Source organism: Bufo bufo, chromosome 10, assembly GCF_905171765.1.
Source record: "Bufo bufo chromosome 10, aBufBuf1.1, whole genome shotgun sequence".
Lineage (NCBI taxonomy): Eukaryota > Metazoa > Chordata > Amphibia > Anura > Bufonidae > Bufo > Bufo bufo.
Genome location: NC_053398.1, coordinates 20,071,701 through 20,096,170, shown reverse-complemented (window position 1 = coordinate 20,096,170; position 24,470 = coordinate 20,071,701). Strand labels below are relative to the sequence as shown.

General features: G+C 44.5%; 1 protein-coding gene across 5 annotated transcripts in view; it reads left to right on the top strand.

Annotated features, from left to right (window-relative positions):
• The window catches only part of PHF21A (PHD finger protein 21A), a 153,759-nt gene extending 129,289 nt beyond the window's left edge, over positions 1-24,470 (top strand). For 4 of the 5 annotated variants that reach the window (XM_040409142.1, XM_040409144.1, XM_040409140.1 and 1 more), the window contains exons 13-17: positions 2,106-2,269; positions 11,037-11,192; positions 18,579-18,654; positions 20,830-20,933; positions 21,884-24,470. In XM_040409142.1, coding sequence (XP_040265076.1) covers positions 2,106-2,269; positions 11,037-11,192; positions 18,579-18,654; positions 20,830-20,933; positions 21,884-22,141 — 758 coding nt within the window. In that variant the 3' untranslated portion in view covers positions 22,142-24,470. The remainder of the gene's footprint in view (positions 1-2,105; positions 2,270-11,036; positions 11,193-18,578; positions 18,655-20,829; positions 20,934-21,883) is intronic. The other variant, XM_040409141.1, reaches the window with a different exon arrangement.

The window sequence follows — 24,470 nt, the reverse complement described above, 5'->3', positions numbered from 1 at the left end:
AAAATCTCCACAATCTGCACAAATCACATTTAAAACCTACCTAAACCTTTAGAAACTTTGCAAACCCACATATGTAAGGCGCTTCCGGAACTGTTAGACCCCTTTCACACGGGCGAGAATTCCGCGCAGGTGCAATGCGTGAGGTAAACGCATTGCATCCGGACCCATTCACTTCAATGGGGCTGTGCAGATGAGCGGTGATTTTCACGCATCACTTGTGAGTTGCGTGAAAAACATCATGTTCTATATTCTGCGTTTTTCATGCAACGCAGGCTCCATAGAAATAAATGGGGATGCGTGAAAATCGCAAGCAAGTGTGGATGTGGTGCGATTTTTCACGCATGGTTGCTAGGAGATTGGGATAAAAGCAACCCCGGACCCCATTAAAGTGTATTCACTGTATTATTTTCCCTTATAACATGGTTATTATAAGGGAAAATAATAGCATTCTTAATACAGAATGCTAAGTAAAATGTGGATTGAGGGGTTAAAAAAAAAAATTTAAAATTAAAAATTAACTCTCCTCATCGACTTGATCGCGCAGCAGGCATAGTCTTCTTTCTTCTTTCAGGACCTGCAAAAGGACCTTTTAATGTAATCGTACTTACCACATAGTGAGCGCGGTGATGTCAGCGCAGGTCCTGCTGAATGAAGATAGAAATCTTCTATTTTCATTCAGCAGGACCTGCGCTGACGTCACCACGCTCACCATGTGGTGAGCGCGATTACGTCATCAAAGGTCCTTTTGCAGGTCCTGAAAGAAGAAGCAAGAAGACTATGCCGGCTGCGCGATCAAGTGGATGAGGTGAGTTATTTTTATTTTTTTAACCCCTCAATCCACATTTTAGTAAGCATTCTGTATTAAGATTGCTATTATTTTCCCTTATAACCATGTTCGATAAGAAACTCCAGTGTTTGTATGCTAAGTCTAAGGACTGTATGCACATGGCCGTGTCCATACTGTGGTCAGCAAACCACAGATTCTCAAAATACTGATACCTTCCTTGTGCAATCCTAATTTTTCTCATTCCCATCACTAAAAATTACTATTTTTATCCACAGCATGGACAAGAATAGGACATGTTATATAATTTGCAGAACGGACAGCACACAAATGACATCCGTATGCTGTCCATTTTTTTTTTTTTTTGGTGCGGACCCATAGAAATTAATGGACCAGTTTGCAGTCTGCAAAAAATGTGGATTGGACATGGATGCAAAATACAGTCATGTGCATGAGCCCTAAGAGAGAACCTACAGGAGGCCCAGACACATTTGAACTGACCCTTGGTTTGGCAATACACATTAATCGCAGCCAAACCCGCCAATTTCAGCAGGGTTTGCCTGTTGTATGATGTATACAGTGCCTCCTCCAACAGCAGATGTCGCGGGGGGGGGGGGGGGGGGGGGAAGGATCAGGCAGTTGGATTTCAACATACCTGATCCTTTTCTTCCTACGAAGATAAGCTTTTACCAGGGGAGTCTAACAGTGGCTTATTCCCCTCCCTCCATTCAGAACACATGCATGCTTGGCTAAGCCTTACATGCCTTTGTATAAGAAGGAAGTCAGGCTATATGGCCAGCTTCAGTGAAAGGAAGGTTTCTTGTCTTTTACTCCAGAATTGTTTTTGTTTGATACTTGCCCGACACTGCAATCTGCATGATATTTGCCTTTTTTTTATTTATATTTGTGCTGTTTTCCTTTACTCGTCTGCTACATTGTCCCCATCCAAGCTTGATATATAGTCTCTGCCTTCTATTACCAATTAACTTGGGCTTCATCTGCTTCTAGACTGAGTAGCTACACTTGTTCTGATGACTCTCAACAGGATTTCTCACCACTTTGTATATATTAACGGTTAATTTATTACCAGACATCTTCCTAGTTTTGTAACTTTCTGCTTTTTCTTGTGCTTTCTGCTGCCCCTTTATTCTGTCCTATAACTACTTTTTTTTTTGTGCCTGTGTAAAACTGTACTATGATTATTTCCTTCATCTGCTGCATCATTCCTTTTTCATGCTAGCCAATGAGGAACACTGGCCAAAGGTATGTAAACCCCCCCATTTTGTTTCTGTTCTTTTTGTTTGTGTTTATTGACGTATAGGTCGTCCTCCCAAATACAACACGGTCTCGGGTTTGAGCACCCTGCCACCCACCTCCCCTTCATCCAGTCATCCTGATTCCCCTCAAACCGAAAAGACACAGATCACATGTAGTTTCCCTGCAAGTGTCCTGCCTGTGCCCCTGCCTAATGCTTGTTCCACAGACGTAAGTAACCGATCATGAAAGGTGCCGTGCTATGACCTGTTCAGTTCCAGCACCTGTATTGTGTCTGATGGACAGGGCAGAAATTGCTGCGGAGACGCTGATTGGAAGACTGGCCATTGACTATAACGGACAGTCATACAATTCGACTGCATGTGTGTAAGGTGTTAATTGGGTAAAATTATAAAGAGCAAAATTTTTGTCTTATGCTACAGCTGTGTACATTGGGTTTGATAAAAAAAAATAAAAAATTGCCCGATAGATGTACAGTAATCTATAGAAGTCCTTCTGATAAAGGAACACTAATCCTAGAAATGAAGGATGCAGGTAAACAGATCATCATCTTGCCCACATGGTTTGTCATCTTTCAGGATTTCTACACGTTCCTGAACAAATATTTCCTGCAGAAAACATAGGGTCAGCCTAGTAATCTTTTCCATTTTAAGCTGGGCAGGTTAGGGGCGTAGTAGCTAAAGGCTCATGGACCTTGGTGCAAGAGTTAAGCTTGGGGCCCCCCTTCCCTCAGTGCTTTGCAGCCAGGGGCAGGAAGCACATAGCCTTTGTGCTGCCTGATGTAAATATTGAAACGGCACCCCCCTCCCCCCCCCATGCCAAATCCTTTACCAGCATGCACTTTCTATAATACCAGTGTCTTTTTATGTGGCACAAGGGTCTTTGGGCCCCCCAAGGATCCTGCCTGGGCCCCGCAGCGACTGCTACCTCTGCACCCCCTATAGCTACTCTCCTAGGCAAGACTTAATGAGACTGGGCAGAGGAGGGAGGCCCCTTCACGGGACAGACAGTGAAGCGGGAAGATGGACATGGCTGATACCTGGGTTACATAGAGATGATTATTTATATATTAGTTTTCTTTATAATATTAAACAGTAGGATCAAAAAAGAGTAGGAGATTAAGGGGAAGTGTGGATATATTTTATTGTTTATTTTCTATATATTTAGTGTTCCTTTATCTTTAGACTTGTTACTGATGGCTATGAAAGCTATAGTCCTGTTAATGGGGTTGTGCCAAGATATAAAATCTCCTGTCCATAAGATAGGGGATAAGCATCTGATCGGTGTTGGTCTGACTGGTTCCCCACCATCACAAGAACAGGGATCCCAAGTTTCCCAAATGAATGGAGCAGCAGTCGAGCATGCATGCTGCCTCTATTCATTTTCTGTGGAAATAGCCAAGTACTGCACTTGGCTATCTCTGGCTGTCCTATAGAGAACAAACTGAACTGCAGGGCACATAGTCGATTCCTTCTGCATTCATTAGGGGGACTCTGGAACTTTTTTCACCTGATCATTGGGGGTCCCAGTGGTCTGACCACCACTGATCAGCTTCTTAGCCCTTATGCACACGACCGTTGTTGTGTTCCGTTCCGCAAAATGGGGTTCCGTTGTTCCGTGATACGTTTCCGTTTTTGTTTCCGTGTGTCTTCCTTAATTTTTGGAGGATCACCAGACATGAAGGAAAGTAAAAAAAAGTCAAGTTTGCTATGCAAATGATAGGAAAAAAACAGACGCGCGGACGCGGATGACAATCTTGTGTGCCTCTGCGTTTTTTCACGGTCCCATTGACTTGAATAGGTCCGGGAACCGTTTTCCGTGAAAAAAATAGGACAGGTTATATTTTTGTGACGGACTGGAACAACGGATCACAGACGCGGATGACATTAGCCGAGTTTTCAACGGACCCATTGAAAGTCAATGGGTCCGCAGAAAATCACAAAAAACGGAACAACGGACACGGAATAAAACAACGGTCGTGTGCATGAGGCCTTATACTGTGGATTGGGGATAAGTTTGTGTCTTGGCACAGCAATTTTAAGTTTTGAAGAGCCACTCCATTAACAGTTAACATTAACGTATGAGCCCTGGAGAAAATGGTGGGAGAGAAAGAGAAATGTTTCAGGCTGAATACAATACCAGGCACATTCCTTAAATGAGAATGGCATGGTGTTTGATAAAACCTTGAATGAGCTGCCTCTTCTTTGTTCTCCTGATGACTGAGGGTATCATTAGGAGAACCTGCCAGTCACATACTGATGGTATGCCCTCAATGCACACATCGAACTGTGGTTCAAGGGTGTATCTTATCACCTGTAGGGGGAATTAACATGTGGCAGATTTGTTGCAGAACTTATCTGTTCCATTCACCTGTATTGGGTTGTTTCTGCAACAGGCAAATGGATTTCTGCAAGCTGCATTCAGATGAATGAGACAGTCGGCAAAATTTCTGCAGCAAATCTGCCATATATGAATTTATCCTAAGGGTATGTTCCCACTGGACGGTGATGCAGCGAATACTGCTGTGGAATTGTGGGCAAAAAATCTTCAGCCTTTGCAGTAGCAGAAAAGTGGATAATATTTGATAAATCTCATCCACACACTACAGAAAAAATCTGCTATGAAAATTGACCCATGCTATGGATTTATACCGCATATTTCACCCTTTGCAATTCATAGGGTTAAAGCCTTGTTCACATTTCCGTTTTTCACAGATGTGTGCTATCTGCAGTTTCCACGAACACAGAACATATACCCATTGATTTTAATGTCTTTGTTTGCACAATAATGGTTTTCCACTGACTGTGAGTCACTGGAAATGCCACGGAGACATGCACTACTTTGGTCTGTGATGTGGACCAAGCACGCCAAGTCTATCAGTCTGTGAAAAAGCATTGACACAACACTGATGTCGTCTGTGTTCTGTCAGTGTTTAATAGACCATTGGTAGGAAATGCTCTGGAAATTAATTTCTGTGGAATACGGATAGCATACGGAAGGAAAAAAATGGAGGCACGAACCAAAGACCTACATCTTCATGGATGAAACGGATTTTCCATGGACATCCATTGGGCATGGAAATGTGAATGAGGCCTAAATTGGCAGGAAATCCTGGAATTGTGCTGCAGATTTTTATGCAGTTTAACTTCTGTGGGAACATACCCTACAGGTACAGCAAATAAGTTAATAATTGTATAATAAAACAACAATTCTCCAGTATATCCAACTGCATCCACTCCTCACAGTTATCGGACTCCATGCTTACATGGGACCTTCGAAAATGTGCTGGTCATGTGATGAACAACTAGGCACACATCCCTTAAAGGTGTTGTTCCATCTTGGACATTGGGGGCATATCACTAGGAAGTGCACTCAATGTCTTATAGGTGTTGGTCACCTCTGGGACCCACAACCTATCCCTAGAACAGAGCCCGCAAAGTGCAGGAGGGCACAACACGCATGTACAGCCGCCCTCAATTCCTTTCTATGGGAGTGCCGAAAGTAGCAAAGCGCTGGTTCGCCTATTTCCGTAAGCCCCATAGAAGTGAATGGAGTGGTGGCCGCACTTGCGCAGTGTTATTCATTTCAGCGGGACTTCCAGAAATAGCCGAGCCAGTGCACTGCTATTTTCAGCAGTCCCATAGAAATGAATGGAGGGCAGCTGCTCATGCTCGGTGCGCCCTCCTGCACTTTGTGGGCTCTGTTCTAAGGATAGGTGCAGGTGCAGTTCACGGAGGTGGGATCCGCACCTATCAGACATTGAGGGCATATCGCTAGGATGATACAACCCCTTTAAAGGGAATCTCGGCTATGGATGATTCCTGCTTGTTGGAAGGGTCACTTGATATTAGATGATCATAAAGTGACCCATATATGGGGTCCCCCCCAGCTGTAATCTGTAGGGAAACCTGGCAGTAAGTGTTCAGTTTCACAGCAGCACCTCCACAGGGGGAATAACTGTTACACACCATGCACCTGTCATATGACCAGGACAGATTCATATGTACTAGAGGTAAACCATAAAGATTTTCTATTGAATGACTGCAAACAGAGATCTTGAAAACTGGGAGGAATTGCTTCAGAAAGTAGATTGAGAAATTGTATATTTTATGTAGTCTCATTAGAACGTGGTGTTTCTCTACTATATGACCTTGCAGCCGCTCTGCTTCCTCTTTGCTTTCCTTTACATTACTGTCAAGTGACTTTCTGCCGTTTCCTTTCTGTAGTTCAGTCAGTAAGCAGGTGATGATATCACAGAACTTGCTATCCCTTATGTTCTAACATCTGTGCGGCTTGTATGATGTGCAGGTTAACACTTCTTGCTTAGACTTTTTGTTCTATAACTCTATATTCAGCTCCTTTTTTCTAACATGTTAGCATAATCCAACCAGGCATCTGTTTTTGTGCAAATTCTGCTTCTCAATTCCGTCTAATCTTAACCATCTTCTGAACATGGAAAAAGTGTATATTTAATATATGTGTCATAGCTAGGAGCCAGTTCTGTCAGCTTCTGTTCCCAGGACATTGTACAATGTGCGGAGTCTGTGGGCTGTCTGCCGTTTTGTGAAGTAGATGAAAGATGCAGCAATGGATGTTACATTAAGGGCCTATTCCCACAATGTTTGGCATTTTCTGTCCCTGGGCTATCTGTATGTGCAGCGGGCTCTACCTGGATAGCACGCGGACCCATAGAGGTAGTTTTTTTTTTTGTTTTTTTTTTAGTACAGACTCTTGGAGTATGACCATGTCTCATGACACAGTTTTGGTCACCAGGTCTGTGTTCTGCATATAGACCTCAGACTGTGCCTACGGCATCATGCACATGGCTGTTGTTTTGGTCCGCATCCGAGCCGCAGTTTTGGCGGCTCGGATGCGGACCCATTCACTTTAGAGAGGCCGCAAAAGATGCGGACAGCAATCCGTGTGCTGTCCGCATCCGTTGCTCCGTTCCGTGGTCCCACAAAAATAAATAAATAACAACGTGTCCTATAGGCGGAATAGGCAGTTATATTAAAGCCTGTCCGTGCCGTTCCGCAAATTGCGGAACGCACACGGACGCCATCCGTGTTTTGTGGCCTGCAAAACGCACAACAGTCGTGTGCATGAGGCCTAATAGAGATGATCCCTCTTTAGGCCCTGATCACACAGCTGGGGTTGGCATCCAGGTCCCGCATACAGTGCCCAGTGTGCCTTATGTACTGACTCTTGTGTGCACATTGGGCTGCTGTAGTCAGGAACGCTGCTGCTGACAGGTGTGCAGTACAGATGATGGCAGGGCTTCCGTACATTTCTCCTGTCAGAGAGCAACACATAAAAATGCACTACATCTATTTCCAATCTTTTTAGATGGTGTGCACCATCTCTAGGAACCTCTGTGTATAAAGGATATGCATGGTTACATATGAAAGTGTCTGACGCTGTCATGATCTAGCTGAAGTACTGTTCGAGTCTTTCTGCGGTGCACACTGGGATGCTCGTTGCACTGGTTGGATAACTGTCTTCTAGTCGTCTTTAACCTTACTGCTGATTCTGTCATCTCAAGTGTAATTAAAAGACCTTCTTCTGTTTCCCTCGCTATGGCGGTTTGGAGGTCAGGCAGTCGTGCTCGTCTAACACCTTCTTAGCCGTCTGTAGTCAATGACATGTCATGCGGTGTACACTTGTGGGGTTATTCCCTCGTAGTACTTCTCTTCAATGGATTAACTCTGTAGTATTTCTCTTCTGATCTCTTGTGGCATTTATTTTTTGTTCTTTATAATCCGGCCTTTCTAACCTTTCCTCTTTCAGTGTTTAATCTACTATTCGCTTTAGTGTGGTTTCTTTGTCCGTTTACACAAAACAGACCGTCACTTCTTTACATACAAACATTAGAGTGCCACTGTCCTCCACAGATACACACATCAGTGAGCATCTGGGAGCCCCCTTCAACAGTTGAAGGCCTCGATGCCACAGCAGATTCTTAGAGTGAAGGAGCTTTGTGCCCCTTTGGCACATCTGTTGTTAGCAGGTCTCGCTGTGAAATAATCATCCTAACTGTCCCATTGTCACAGATAGATGGAGGGCCACCACCCCTTAAAGGGCTAATGTCATGCTTAATGTAGAAAATTAAAACCAGACCTCATAGTACACGACAACCTCTTTCTAACAAAGCTAGAACCAGCCCTGTACCTCACATGGATCCAGAGATCTGCTAGGTTTATTTTAAGCTGGTCGCTTAGTGGGCGTGTCTTTTCTCGGGGGGATCTGAGCATGTGTGTCCAATTCACTGAGGTGGACAGAGAAATTAGAAAACATTTGGCGCTACCCAGATAGATTTCCTTGAATAACACAGGGGCCATAATAAATTTTTAATTGCATGCAATTACAAAAGTCTTCAGATCCAGGTGCTGACCTGAAAAGTGTGGACGATTTTTCGTTGGACAGCCCCTTTAATTTTGCTAACCAGGGTGGCCCTGACTCAGTACCCCAGTAATGAAGATGCTTTAGTGATATATCAGAAGAGGTTTAAATTTTTTTTTTTTATTGCCATCTTAAATCAGTCAATGCTGCAAACGAGCAGGCAGTGATTGGAAATGAGCACTCCTCAGTCGGCCTGTGCAAAAGGGCCATTAGTGTTTAATTTCCTCTCAGGGATATTAAGCATTATACACTGCTCAAAAAAATAAAGGGAACACAAAAATAACACATCCTAGATCTGAGTTAATTAAATATTCTTCTGAAATACTTTGTTCTTTACATAGTTGAATGTGCTGACAACAAAATCACACAAAAATAAAAAAAATGGAAATCAAATTTTTCAACCCATGGAGGTCTGGATTTGGAGTCACACTCAAAATTAAAGTGGAAAAACACACTACAGGCTGATCCAACTTAGATGTAATGTCCTTAAAACAAGTCAAAATGAGGCTCAGTAGTGTGTGTGGCCTCCACGTGCCTGTATGACCTCCCTACAACGCCTGTGCATGCTCCTGATGAGGTGGCGGACGGTCTCCTGAGGGATCTCCTCCCAGACCTGGACTAAAGCATCTGGCCAACTCCTGGACAGTCTGTGGTGCAACGTGATGTTGGTGGATAGAGCGAGACATGATGTCCCAGATGTGCTCAATTGGATTCAGGTCTGGGGAACGGGCGGGCCAGTCCATAGCATCAATGCCTTCGTCTTGCAGGAACTGCTGACACACTCCAGCCACATGAGGTCTAGCATTGTCTTGCATTAGGAGGAACCCAGGGCCAACCGCACCAGCATATGGTCTCACAAGGGGTCTGAGGATCTCATCTCGGTACCTAATGGCAGTCAGGCTACATCTGGTGAGCACATGGAGGGCTGTGCGGCCCTCCAAAGAAATGCCACCCCACACCATTACTGACCCAATGCCAAACCGGTCATGCTGGAGGATGTTGCAGGCAGCAGAACGTTCTCCACGGCGTCTCCAGACTCTGTCACGTCTGTCACATGTGCTCATTGTGAACCTGCTTTCATCTGTGAAGAGCACAGGGCGCCAGTGGCGAATTTGCCAACCTTGGTGTTCTCTGGCAAATGCCAAACGTCCTGCATGGTGTTGGGCTGTAAGCACAACCCCCAACTGTGGACGTCGGTCCCTCATATCACCCTCATGGAGTCTGTTTCTGACAGTTTGAGCAGACACATGCACATTTGTGGCCTGCTGGAGGTCATTTTACAGGGCTCTGGCAGTGCTCCTCCTGTTCCTCCTTGGACAAAGGCGGAGGTAGCGGTCCTGCTGCTGGGTTGTTGCCCTCCTACGGCCTCCTCCACGTCTCCTGATGTACTGGCCTGTCTCCTGGTAGCGCCTCCATGCTCTGGACACTACGCTGACAGACACAGCAAACCTTCTTGCCACAGCTCGCATTGATGTGCCATCCTGGATAAGCTGCACTACCTGAGCCACTTGTGTGGGTTGTAGACTCCGTCTCATGCTACCACTAGAGTGAAAGCACCACCAGCATTCAAAAGTGACCAAAACATCAGCCAGGAAGCATAGGAACTGAGAAGTGGTCTGTGGTCACCACCTGCAGAACCACTCCTTTATTGGGGGTGTCTTGCTAATTGCCTATAATTTCCACCTGTTGTCTATCCCATTTGCACAACAGCATGTGAAATTGATTGTCACTCAGTGTTGCTTCCTAAGTGGACAGTTTGATTTCACAGAAGTGTGATTGACTTGGAGTTACATTGTGTTGTTTAAGTGTTCCCTTTAATTTTTTTGAGCAGTGTATAATGTTCATATCTGTGTGACCAGGGTGAGTCCTCCAGAGAGAGAGAGACTGTTACTAATCACCCCTTTTAATGGAAGAACACAGTTGTTTTAATTGCTAAAGGGGATCTTCTTTCAGATTACCATAGTAAAAGTTGTGTCAGATTGGTGGCACATTCTCTCGGGTGTCCTACACTTTTTCTGTACATGCACATTATCATGGGAAACCTAGTCAAGGCCTCACAGTTTACATATATGGCTCTGGGTCTGTAAAGGGCATTTCATGGAGGTCAGGACTGCCAGATATGGAACAGAATTAGTCCCGTAAAATACTAACAGTCTCCGCTCACTGCACTATAGTGTACTACTGTCCTCTAGAAATTTCATGCACCTTCTTCTGCATATTTCTGCTTTTTAACTTGAGAGATATGATTGAAAGTGCAGAATCTTTCTTTGCTCTCTTTCTGCTTTTGTGGTTCTGTTGGTGGAAACCTGTTAGTACTGACTCCTGACAACCCCGGCTGCTGCTTTTTTCCACACTTTCCTTGTCTCCTCTACTTTTCTGCTACAGGGTTTTTCCTGCATTGCTTTGCTGTCCATAGCAGTGCATTGCTCCCTTCTTCTTTTCCTAGCGGAATTTCTCTGAAAGATTAGTGTCTATTTTTATTTTTTTTTAACTTAAAATGAGGAAGGGCGTTTGTCAGATTTTTAGGCTGACCCCTTTTTTCCCCCCCCTGCCTCCTCTCTCCTGTGACCCCTTACAGGCTGATATCCATGAGGATTTTTGCAGCGTCTGCAGAAAGAGCGGACAGTTACTGATGTGCGACACATGTTCACGTGTATACCACCTGGACTGTTTGGAGCCTCCTCTGAAAGCCATTCCCAAGGGCATGTGGATATGTCCCAAATGCCAAGACCAGGTACTGTGTGATAGATAGAGGAAACAACCCCGTCAGCTATGACGTCTGATGCAAGCCGTGCCCCCCTTTCTCCTAGTTTCTTAATTTAAGGGAAGTAACTTGGCTTCAAAGAACATTTTATACCCGGGCTGTTTATATTACCGTATATTGTGTGCTTTACTGTAATGTCTTGCCTCTTGTTGTGTATTGGGTCAGCTGAGCAGTATGTGGTGCAGATTGACATGGAATTTGGTTCTTTAGCCAGGAATTGATTGGATCCTGTCCACTCTGAATCACACGGACAAAATAAGAATACAATTATCTTATTATTAGACATATGAAATTACTATCAAGTTGTTATTTTCAGTCCCCTCTCATCCAAACCCACAATGGTGGTCATAACAATAACGCAGTACACAATGTATGTAGATAGGGATGTCATCTGTATGATATCTCCATGATTGTTACATGTAGGGTGTCATTGTGAGGCTCGCATGTATGTTGTAATCATGAGGCTTACTTGTGTGATGTAAATTAAAAAATTATTACAACAATATAAAAACATTTAAATAATGAAACCCATGTTTAAATAATATATATCTTTTTAAAAAGACACACCCGTCATGTATCTGCTCCACCACTTCGAGAAACCAGAAATCCTGGTCCCGATTTATTGCACGACCCTACAGAGAATGACTGAAGCTGCATAATTCACTAATTTGGACTTTAATTATCTAGTCTCACAGCCCACCGTGTTTCTCTCTGAAGCAGTCTTAGGCCTCATGCATACAACCGTAGTTTCTGTCCACATCTGAGCCGCATTTTTAGCAGATGGGCTTTCGACCCAATCACTTCAACAGGCCGCAAAAGATGCGGACAAAACACTGCGTGCTGTCTGCTTCCGTATTTTTATTCCACGGCCCCGCAAAAAAAAATATATAGAACCTGTCCTATTCTTGTTTGTTTTTCGGACAAGGATAGACGTTTGTAACATAGCGCAGGCTCTGCAATATGCGAACCACAAAAACTCATATAATGTGCAGAAGGCCTTAGTTGAATTTGCTGAGCACCTGACCCCTCTTTCCTCCAAATCTGAATATATATACACTGCTCAAAAAAATAAAGGGAACACAAAAATAACACATCCTAGATCTGAATTAATTAAATATTCTTCTGAAATACTTTGTTCTTTACATAGTTGAATGTGCTGACAACAAAATCGCACAAAAATAAAAAAATGGAAATCAAATTTTTCAACCCATGGAGGTCTGGATTTGGAGTCACACTCAAAATTAAAGTGGAAAAACACACTACAGGCTGATCTAACTTTGATGTAATGTCCTTAAAACAAGTCAAAATGAGGCTCAGTAGTGTGTGTGGCCTCCACGTGCCTGTATGACCTCCCTACAACGCCTGTGCATGCTCCTGATGAGGTGGCGGACGGTCTCCTGAGGGATCTCCTCTCAGACCTGGACTAAAGCATCTGCCAACTCCTGGACAGTATGTGGTGCAACGTGACGTTGGTGGATAGAGCGAGACATGATGTCCCAGATGTGCTCAATTGGATTCAGGTCTGAGGAACGGGCGGGCCAGTTCATAGCATCAATGCCTTCGTCTTGCAGGAACTGCTGACACACTCCAGCCACATGAGGTCCAGCATTGTCTTGCATTAGGAGGAACCCAGGGCCAACCGCACCAGCATATGGTCTCACAAGGGGTCTGAGGATCTCATCTCGGTACCTAATGGCAGTCAGGCTACCTCTGGCGAGCACATGGAGGGCTGTGCGGCCCTCCAAAGAAATGCCACCCCACACCATTACTGACCCAATGCCAAACCGGTCATGCTGGAGGATGTTGCAGGCAGCAGAACGTTCTCCACGGCGTCTCCGGACTCTGTCACGTCTGTCACATGTGCTCAGTGTGAACCTGCTTTCATCTGTGAAGAGCACAGGGCGCCAGTGGCGAATTTGCCAATCTTGGTGTTCTCTGGCAAATGCCAAACGTCCTGCACGGTGTTGGGCTGTAAGCACAACCCCCAACTGTGGACGTCGGGCCCTCATATCACCCTCATGGAGTCTGTTTCTGACCGTTTGAGCAGACACATGCACATTTGTGGCCTGCTGGAGGTCATTTTACAGGGCTCTGGCAGTGCTCCTCCTGTTCCTCCTTGCACAAAGGCGGAGGTAGCGGTCCTGCTGCTGGGTTGTTGCCCTCCTACGGCCTCCTCCATGTCTCCTGATGTACTGGCCTGTCTCCTGGTAGCGCCTCCATGCTCTGGACACTACGCTGACAGACACAGCAAACCTTCTTGCCACAGCTCACATTGATGTGCCATCCTGGATAAGCTGCACTACCTGAGCCACTTGTGTGGGTTGTAGACTCCGTCTCATGCTACCACTAGAGTGAAAGCACCGCCAGCATTCAAAAGTGACCAAAACATCAGCCAGGAAGCATAGGAACTGAGAAGTGGTCTGTGGTCACCACCTGCAGAACCACTCCTTTATTGGGGGTGTCTTGCTAATTGCCTATAATTTCCACCTGTTGTCTATCCCATTTGCACAACAGCATGTGAAATTGATTGTCACTCAGTGTTGCTTCCTAAGTGGACAGTTTGATTTCACAGAAGTGTGATTGACTTGGAGTTACATTGTGTTGTTTAAGTGTTCCCTTTATTTTTTTGAGCAGTGTGTATGTGTGTGTGTGTGTGTGTGTATATATGTGTGTGTATATGTGTGTGTGTATATATATATATATATATATATATATATATATTACACTCACCTAAAGAATTATTAGGAACACCTGTTCTATTTCTCATTAATGCAATTATCTAGTCAACCAATCACATGGCAGTTGCTTCAATGCATTTAGGGGGGTGCTCCTGGTCAAGACAATCTCCTGAACTCCAAACTGAATGTCAGAATGGGAAAGAAAGGTGATTTAAGCAATTTTGAGCGTGGCATGGTTGTTGGTGCCAGACGGGCCGGTCTGAGTATTTCACAATCTGCTGAGTTACTGGGATTTTCACGCACAACCATTTCTAGGGTTTACAAAGAATGGTACAAAAAGAATGGTTTACAAAACATCCAGTATGCGGCAGTCCTGTGGGCGAAAATGCCTTGTGGATGCTAGAGGTCAGAGGAGAATGGGCCGACTGATTCAAGCTGATAGAAGAGCAACATTGACTGAAATAACCACTCGTTACAACCGAGGTCTGCAGCAAAGCATTTGTGAAGCCACAACACGCACAACCTTGAGGCGGATGGGCTACAACAGCAGAAGACCCCACCGGGTACCACTCATCTCCACTACAAATAGGAAAAAGAGGCTACAATTTGCACGAGCTCACCAAAATTGGACTGTTGAAGACTGGAAAAATGTTGCCTGGTCTGATGAGTCTCGATTTCTGTTGAGACATTCAAATGGTAGAGTCCAAATTTGGCGTAAACAGAATGAGAACATGTATCGATCATGCCTTGTTACCACTGTGCAGGCTGGTGGTGGTGGTGTAATGGTGTGGGGGATGTTTTCTGGGCACACTTTAGGCCCCTTAGTGCCAATTGGGCATCGTTTAAATGCCACGGGCTACCTGAGCATTGTTTCTGACCATGTCCATCCCTTCATGACCACCATGTACCCATCCTCTGATGGCTACTTCCAGCAGGATAATGCACCATGTCACAAAGCTCGAATCATTTCAAATTGGTTTCTTGAACATGACAATCAGTTCACTGTACTAAAATGGCCCTACAGTCACCAGATCTCAACCCAATAGGGCATCTTTGGGATGTGGTGGAACGGGAGCTTCGTGCCCTGGATGTGCATCCCTCAAATCTCCATCAACTGCAAGATGCTATCCTATCAATATGGGCCAACATTTTTAAAGAATGCTATCAGCACCTTGTGGAATCAATGCCACGTAGAATTAAGGCAGTTCTGAAGGCAAAAGGGGGTCCAACACCGTATTAGTATGGTGTTCCTAATAATTCTTTAGGTGAGTGTGTGTGTGTGTGTGTGTGTGTGTGTATATATAGATAGATAGATAGATAGAAACGGACAGCACTTCCAGTAGAAAAAGTTGTGGTTTATTAGGCCACAGTGGCACAGTGAAGCGACGTACACATGCGCTATTTAGTGCTGTCTCCTGCAGAAATGCAGGGATGAGATCATAGCATTAGCAGTGGATGTGCGATTCATTTCTTCTTTTCTCCCATTATTCAACAGTGAAGCCTAATAAACCACAACTTTTTTCTACTGGAAGTGCTGTCCGTTTAAGTCTATATTCTTTGGGTAAGCAGTGACACCCTTTGACATAGCACCCGTTACTAATGTTGTGAATTGGTGCTGCCATACTCTATATATATATATATATATATATATATATATATATATATATATATATATAATGTGTGTGTGTGTGTTTAGGCAAAGGTATCTATTTGCCGTCAGTATATATTTTCTTTTGTATAAATTCACTTTTAAAAAAATGTTTAGTAGTGCCGCTGTATACGATCGGTGATGGTTCTTTCATGCATGCTTGATAAATGGGGTGGAGCCTCCTGAAATGTTGCAGGTAGCGTAATGCATGCTGCATCCACCTCTGTGACGAACTGACGGCTTACATCGGGTACCTGAATAAGGATGAATGGGCTTTCCATGGATCTGTAAACTGTAAGATGCCACTCAGTGAACGTGGGCATCAGAGGCGTAACGTAAAGCTCTTGGGCCCTAATGCAAAATCTGTAATGGGACCCCCCCTAACTATCATGTGCCATTTGTAGAACTGGCATCTTCAGTGGCACTGAGGCCTTTTTGCTCCCTCAGGTACCAGGGCTTAGGTGCAACTTCTACCTCTGCACCCCTTAATACTCAGTTTTCAGAGGCGCTCCTTATGTACAAGCAGAGAAGTAACTTGCAACTCTGTTGTTCCAATGCAAAATCTACAGCAGGGTCTCCACCGACCATGTGACCTTTAAAATAGTGGCATCTTCTTAAGTGGAAAATGTGACTTGGGTGTCCCTGTGGCTTCAGGGCCGAGTGCTACTGCTACGTCTGTACCTCCTATAGCTACATCTCAGGGTACAAGTTCCTGGTGATCAGAAGTTTTTCTTGTGTAATTTACCAATGTAGTTCGTTTTTTGAGGAGTTATTTTTCTTTCAATATATAAAGTTCCCTTCTTGTAATAAAGTCTACAACATGTTTGAATTCTAGATACTGACCTTAATATTTTAATTAAAATGGATCAAAATTGTAATTAAATGTAAAATCTGCTACTTGCATTGAAAGCACAGGTCGTGTGGTCAGTATGAACTACCAGGTTATTTGTAGACTTCAGAATTGGTAGACCCCACTAGCAAGTGATCAACAATGTTATCTTGAGATGATGGCTGTCTTCCTATTAGACCTCATGGACACAGTTGTGATTTTCTTTTTACAATCCAAGGCTCCGTTCCCGATTTTATGATTATTATTATTTTTTTTAAATGTGCAAATTAGGCCTTTGGTGCAACGAGGTTGTCACCATTGGCACCATTACTCTTGCTGCACCCAAGCTCCATAAATAAAACTTTTTATAATATGCAAATTAGCCTCTAAATTAGCCGTTGCTCCTGCTCCTAGAGGCTCCGTTCTCCCACCTCTGTCACCTCCCTCCAATTCTTGATTGACAGGGCCAGGCAGCGTTTGCATCCTCCTGCCGACCCTGGGTGCATGGTAAATCTCGCACCTGCGCTGTGCTGTTCAGTATTCAGCACAGGCGCAGTAAGGAAGTCGGCAGTCAGTGAGCGTCCTTCCTTCACTATGCCTGCGCTGAATACTGAATGGCACTGCGCAGGCGCCAGACTTACCATGTACTCAGGGCTGGCAGGAGGATGCGTACACTGCCTGGCCCTGTCAATCAAGAATTGGAGGGAGGCGACTCCTGCTCCTAGAGGCTAATTTGCATATTATAAAAAGTTGCATTTATGGAGTAACTGGGACATGGATAAAACTAGGAATAGGTTAGTTAGGTTCAGCTGACATTAGCACATCACATCATTTTCAGACCCCCCTACCTATTGAGTCTGCAATGCTTGCTGCTGGTTTCAGACTTGTCTGTGGGTGTCCTCCCAGTAATAAGAGCTAGATGTGAAGTCTGTGGGGGAGATTTCTCATCTCCCTTGCATCTGAAAGTGGCTTTAAAAAGTCGCAAACTATGTGTTTGTGACTTCGAAAAAAATTGTTGCATCTCCCACTTCTTACGCTGCCACTTTTCAGAAAGGGGGCGTGGCAAGGGCAGGAAGGGTTGTGCGGCCAGCACCCACAACAAATTTCTTTTCATTTACGCCAGTTTTCTTGTGCAAATGAAGCCAAAACTCTACGGCAGCTCTGAGCTTTTAGGTTTAGGCGCACGCACTGCCCGAGGATGCGCCTAGTTTATGCAGAGGACTGAGCCTAGTCATAAATTAGGTGCATTCTCCAGCAGTGTAGGGTATATCAAGACCAGTGCAGAAAGGTGTCAGCCTTGATAAATCTTCCCCTGTGTGTCCAGGATGCTTCTGCTTTCATTAGCCGTTGTATCAGCACTGCTTCATTCCTGGACTGATTTCTCCTACAGCTGAAGACGCTCCTCCTCTCACTTGTACTGCAAATTATCTCCTCCTGCAGAGTTTACTGTGGGTGCTCTGCTATCTGTGGCTTTCTTCTCTATCTATAGCGTGTGTGAGCTGCCCTCTGTGATAACGTAGAAGTTTTCCCCTCACCAATCTCTGATCTTCTGTGTACTACCTACTCCTTCCTGCTGTTACATCTTGGAGACACTGGGAGAAGGAAGGAAGGGGGAAAGCAGAGAGAAACATGAGCAGAATCCATGGATTGATGTCAGATCCAGCAGCTAGGTGAAGGATTTACACACACTCTCCAGGAACAAGATGGTAGGGAATTTGTAATGAAGGCCATTTAGAAAATTGATAAACTTTTGTTTTTAGGAAGCAAATGAGCACTAAAAAAAAAATTCAACACAAAGGTGTCCATAGCCTTTACGTTTGCTCTGCGGATCCGGTTCCTCCACGCATTTACAGATGGCAGACTTTGTTTCCTTGCTTTGAGATATGGCTCTTGAGATAAGACTTCAGCTACAAGTTTAGCTGTCACAAAGAAGAATTTAATGAGTTTGTGATCTTTGTCTAGTGCAGGATAATCACTGCAGCTAGATTTGTGTGTCCTTTTCTAGGAACTTCTGCTTTTCCAGTTAGGAACTTCTTTGCATCCGTGGCTGTGAGTCACAGAAGAGAACGGGACATTATTTGTAACTGTGCTGTGTGGCAACCTCTTGTAGCCTGTAATGTCTAATATGTACATGCATATATATGTATTTATTCAGATGCTTGTTTAATGCCTTTTTATGTTTTTTTTTTTCCCCTCTACAGATGCTGAAAAAAGAAGAAGCGATCCCGTGGCCAGGAACGTTGGCCATTGTTCACTCATATATAGCGTATAAAGCAGGTAGGTTATATGTATCTTGGTCACATCAAAACTGTCCTACCAGCCACAAACCACTCTACTTCTGGGCCTAAAGCTGTGAACTTTACAAAACCGAAACATTAAAGGGGTTTTTCTACCTTAGTAAGTGACGTCACTGAGTCGCAGAAGTAGCTTCACAGTATTTGCCTGCAGACCAACACTCTCTGCCACCAGATGAACAGGAGACTACTGCAGCCCCTTCAAAAGAATACAACTCTAAAGGGTGATTTTATGTAAATCATCCATTTCTGAACACCTTATCTTCAAAGTGTTTCATACATGAGTAGATATGGAATACTTGATAGGGCTAGGCCTTCCAAAGTGACTCCACATAATATTGTGCGTTCCGTATCGTGGATTACTGTGACCTTTGAATAACCTCAGTGTTTCCCTGTATGGACAAAAGGTTGTTTGACAGTCACAAGAAGTTCTGTATTTAAATCTAGTCTTTGCTTGCAAAATGCTCTTGATTTAAAGAGCCCCAACACCAATTATTTTTTTGTATACCGTATATTTTTTAACCTGTAGAAGATGCACTGTCTATGTACCGTATTTTTTACCCTATAAGACACACTTGCCTATAAGATGGACCTGGGTTTAAGAGGAGGAAAATAAGAAAAAAAATGCTTTTACCTCAGATCAGACCACCAATGGTAATCGGACCTCAAATCGCCCCCCCCCCCCCCCAATGTTAATCAGACTTCAGATCAGACAAAATAAATAAATCTACTCACCTCTCCTGCTCCGGATGCAGCCGCCACCCGAGAGATCCAGCGCTCTTCCTGCCAGTCTGTCCTGTCATGTGATCTGTCATTGCACAGCGTGAAGAGAGCTCGCCTACGTCCTTGCGCTGTGTGCAGGTTACAGCACAGTGTGTGCCGTTGGCAGAAGAAGGCCAAAGAACGGCGAGTACAGAGCCAGCACTAGGAGCATTGTATTCGCTGCTCCCCGGTCTTACTGTACTAATGACTGCTTCCATAATGGAAGCACTCATCAGTATTTGCCCTATAAGACGCACTGACATTTTCCCCACACAGTACTTACAGGGTGAAATATATATTTTTTGTGATTCCTTGCAATCGATGCAAGTTGCCTGCAACCTTTTCCCCAAAAGGCAACAATCGCAGTTGCAAGATAGACAGTAAAAATGCAGGTAACTGCAACTGTTACATGAGAAAATTCCATACAGTGATACATACCAAAGTAAAAAAAATTCAACATACTTTCCCTCCTACTTCATGATAATGTGTGTGTGTCCCTTAAAGGGCACCACAGTAAGAGCTCGCCATTGGAGGCGGAGTTACGAAGATGGCCAAGCGGCCGGCACTCCACTGTTTCCATAGCAGTGAATGGGAGCTACACAAACTGTGTAGCACAGCAAGCTGCGACATTGTTTGCATAGATCCCATTAAGGCCAGGTTCACACGAACGTGTGTGACCCGTGCCTGTGAAGCGGCCCGCAAATAGCGGGCCGCAATGCTTGTTCGCCGGCCGTAGGTCAGCCGCATCGGATCGCGGACCCATTCACTTTAATGGGTCCGCGATCCGGCCGTTCCGCGAAAAGATAGGACTTGTTCTATCTTTTAGCGGAACGGAACAACGGGACGTAACCCCAGGAGGCACTCCGTAGTGCTTCCGAGGGGTCCCGTCCCGTGCGGCCGTTCCGCGATTCCGGATTAGCGGACCCATTGAAGTGAATGGGTCCGCATCCGTGATGCGGAATTCACCCGGAACTGTGGCCGTGTATTGCGGCCCGCAAATTGCGGGCCGCAATACGGCCACGGGTCACGCACGTTCGTGTGAACTTAGCCTAACTGTGATGGGCTTCACGGAAACAGCAGAGCGCTGGCCATCCACCCCTGACCAGCACTTACTGTGTTTTTTTTCCATCTCAGCCATGAACCCCTTTAACCTGATTCCCACCAGGAGGTGAAGGACGTCTGTTTTTCTGTCAGATTTCTTCAGGACTGCTGATTTCTGAAGCTTGCAGGAAAGATTGTGTTAACAATTGGGTTGTCGGTCCATCTCTCACACTTGCCATTATTTTTTTTTATTCTGTTATCTGGCAAACTGTTGTGAGCCATATTTATGTATTGTACTATTTCCACCGTAAACAGTGCGTCCGATCTCACGCCAACCATCTTTATTGTTTTAAAGCAAAAGAAGAAGAGAAACAGAAATTACTCAAGTGGAGCACAGACCTGAAACAGGAGCGAGAGCAACTAGAGCAGAAAATAAAACATCTCAGCAACTCCATAACGGTGAGTTCATATTACATCACTGCACTGCAATGTAGGATGATTTGTGTTTTTTTGACTATAAGATGCACTTTTTAGCAAGTAGAAAAATCTTACTAAAAAGAGCCTGCCTCCTAGGGCCCATGCACACGGCTGTTGCTTGCCTGGCCGTGCCCGTATAGCGGCCTGCAACACACGGGCACCGGCCGTGTGCACCCCGCATCACTGATGAGGACCCATTCATTTGAATGAGTCCACAATCCGGAAGGTCGGTGTGGAATGGAGGCACAGAACCTGACGGAAGCACTGGGGTTTGTCCGTGCCTTGACACTGCAAAAAAGTAAAGCATGCACTACTTATTTGCTGTGCAGACCATTGGATGCAGATCACGGACCCCATTCAAGTAAATGATCCACATATCACGGCCCTAAGGTTGGTGCCCGTGCATTACGGAAAGCAATTTGCGGTCCGCGGCACGGACCTGGCCGGTGCACATTCGTGTGCATGTGCCCTTATAGTCAGCAGTCAAGGTGGACCAGCAGTGCCAGACCTCCCTGACTGCTTCCTTCATGATCTAGCAGAGTGCTCATTCAGGGTGGCTAGGGCAGGGACATGGCACTAAGCTGGTGCTGAAGGACCCTTCTTTCTCAAGATCGATGTGGACCCCAAAATCCAAAACCCGCTAGTTAAGAAGTGATAGCATTTTCTATTCATATGCCATCACTTGACAAAGTGGAAATAACTTATAATATCTTGTGAAACTAGCCCCCACCCAAATAAAAAAAATATGTTCCCAATCTACCACTGTCTCAACAAATGTGGTGCAACCTCTTTAAAGGTGCCACCAGTTTGTGGATGGCTTATTTCATCAATGTTCCACTAATGTTAATGGCAGGAAAATCACTTTACTCTGCAGAGAAGCAGACTTGACCGTGACTTGTCAGTATCCTGGTAAGGTCTTTTTTGTTTTCTAGAAATGCATGGAAATGAAGAACAGCATCTTGTCCCGGCAAAAAGACATGCACAGCTCTCTGGACAAAGTGAAACGTCTTATCCGGCTCATTCAGGATATAGACCTCACCAAACCTACTAACTCAGAGGTGACCTCTAACCACAGCCAGGACTGCACCGCTACTGCCAACAGCCCCCCTCCCGACCCCAATCCAGTCACAGCCTCCTTTCCATCACCCAACTGTGCCCAGAACTGCAACCAGGCTGAAGAGACTAAGTGACCCATTTATTGTGAGCAAGAGTACTCTGAAAAGATAAGCGGCGTCTGAACAGTTCCTGGGAGAGACTGAACCATAACCACGGTGACGTCCCAGGACAGACGTAAGCACTGGAGTTTTGCCAATCAACCTTTTATTCTGTGTGTTCCACGTGTGAGCTGGCGCGTCCTGCCAGCACCATGCCAAGTGACAAATAGAAACAAATCTTTAACTTTACTCTCTATCTTACACCAGTGTGTGCCTGCAGCAGCCTCCGCAGCAACTATAGATATCAATCTTTATTTTTTTTCTTTCTTTGCTATTTTCTTAAAGGTGGGTGTGTGGACACGGCGGGCTTCTGGGAACTCCTCCTTCTGTATACTTTTTATGTTAGTGGGAAGGGGGCATACATACCAGTCCAAAGACTAGGAAAGTTCCCCTGTCTACCAGACTCAGTGTGATGTACCAAAAAAAAATGGAAAAAAAATTACAAATTATATTCTCATAAGAATGCCTGGCAGCAGAAAGTGGAGGGGGAGGGGAAGGATGTTTTAGTCAGTATTGTTATTCCTCTATGATCGTTCCTGGCGGAGGAGGCAATCACCTCGCCAAAAACAACCTGTCTATAAATGCTGCGTTCCGTAGTAGAGTATGGAATGGATGCCCATCTCTCTGCATCATGGTGTAGAAGTAGCTGTTTGTTTCTTTGTTTTTTTGTTTTTTAATATGTGCCAGCATCTCTGTATGAAATGGACATTTGGTAACTTAACACCAAGATATTTATTCATTGCATTCATTCATAAAAAAAAAAAAAAAAAGAATTAAAAAATATAATAATGCAGAAGTATTAGCAAAGCAGATTAGGCTTTGTGGGTTTTGGACACACCTCCCCGAAACACAAGTTGTGTGTTGTCTCCTGCAGGATCCATTTATGACACAACAGATGTTGCAATGGTTGTGGTGGGGCTGTGCAGCTGGCGTGTTCCGTAGTTATAGCGGGCAGCCAATTAGGCGCAGGAAGGATACTCGCAGGCTGTGGATATCTGAGGGTAGTTTTTTTTTTTTTTTCTTTGTTTTTTTGTGTGAAATAAGGAGGCCGAGGTACAAAATATTACAAACATGTCTTCCTAGTGTCAGTGGAATGGTGAAATGAGACATCCGTGTGCATCTTTGTTGGAGTACATACACGTCCGCTCGTTTCTCATTGGGCAGTACTTAGGTTTTTTAATAGGAATTTTTAAAGGCCATGTAATGGTAACCTTAAAAGCGGCCCACGTGCTGCGGTGGTTCATTGCAGTCCATTCAGATGGATATGGCCTCCCTGTATTTATGTGCAGCACATCCCAGAATCAAGCATATGGCTTGCAGCAGACCTCATGTGTGTGCAGCAGACCTCATTCAAAGGGAGCCTATCCTGGCGACAAGCTCCCTTTTATAGGACTCTGTACAATTTCTTGCCAGTGACGAGTTAGAAGGTTCAGTTGTCCACTCTTTATTGCCACCCTCGAAATTTCAGTCAGGAAGAGAAGATGCAATTGCTTCCTGTTTTTGTAGGCACCAAAGCAGTGGGTGACCTCTCAGCTGAGCTGACAGGTGGATAATAGCACTGGGCATATACAGCAAGCAGTTTTCTTGCCCATGGACCTGTATACCTGGAATGAAAGCAAATGGTCCCATCCTAGGGGCAAGTTCGAGAGAGGGAGCCATGTGCAGGTATTTTTATCTATATATATCTCTATATATGATCAAATAATGGAATACATTAAAGACTGCAGAGATGTAGGGCTGTTCCACACAAGGTGGTATATACCGTACAACTGCTATTGGGCCCATGGTGAGAGAGTGAAGTCGCCAGTAAACGGCTTTCTTTGCTTCCCCTCACAAAGTCATAGCATTAAGGGGCGGGATGGGCTCACTGCATCAAGAACTTTTCAATAATGGCTAGCGGATATCCCAGTGAGCTCCCCCTAGTGGTGACTGGAGGCATTTTTTTTCTATTCTGCCTCAAAATTATAATATTGAACATCCCAATGGTTGTCATCCAGGGTACAAAAGTTTAATTAAAAAACAAAATAACTAAACATTGCAAAAATTCAGTGATTTACATTGTCTTTTTAAAGAAGCACTCTGGGATTTTTTTTAATGAAAAAGGTTTAACCCCTAAGTGACCACCAATGTTTTTTTTTGTTTTTTTTTATTGGCGTCACTAAGGGACCTTAGGCTCTGCCGTTGTTTGACCCATTACATGTTGCGGGCAATGACACTCATATTAAAATGCAATGCACTATAGGGATAGTGCATTGTATTTTAAAAGCAGTCAAAATATTGCTTGTTATGGTTATATGCTTTTTTT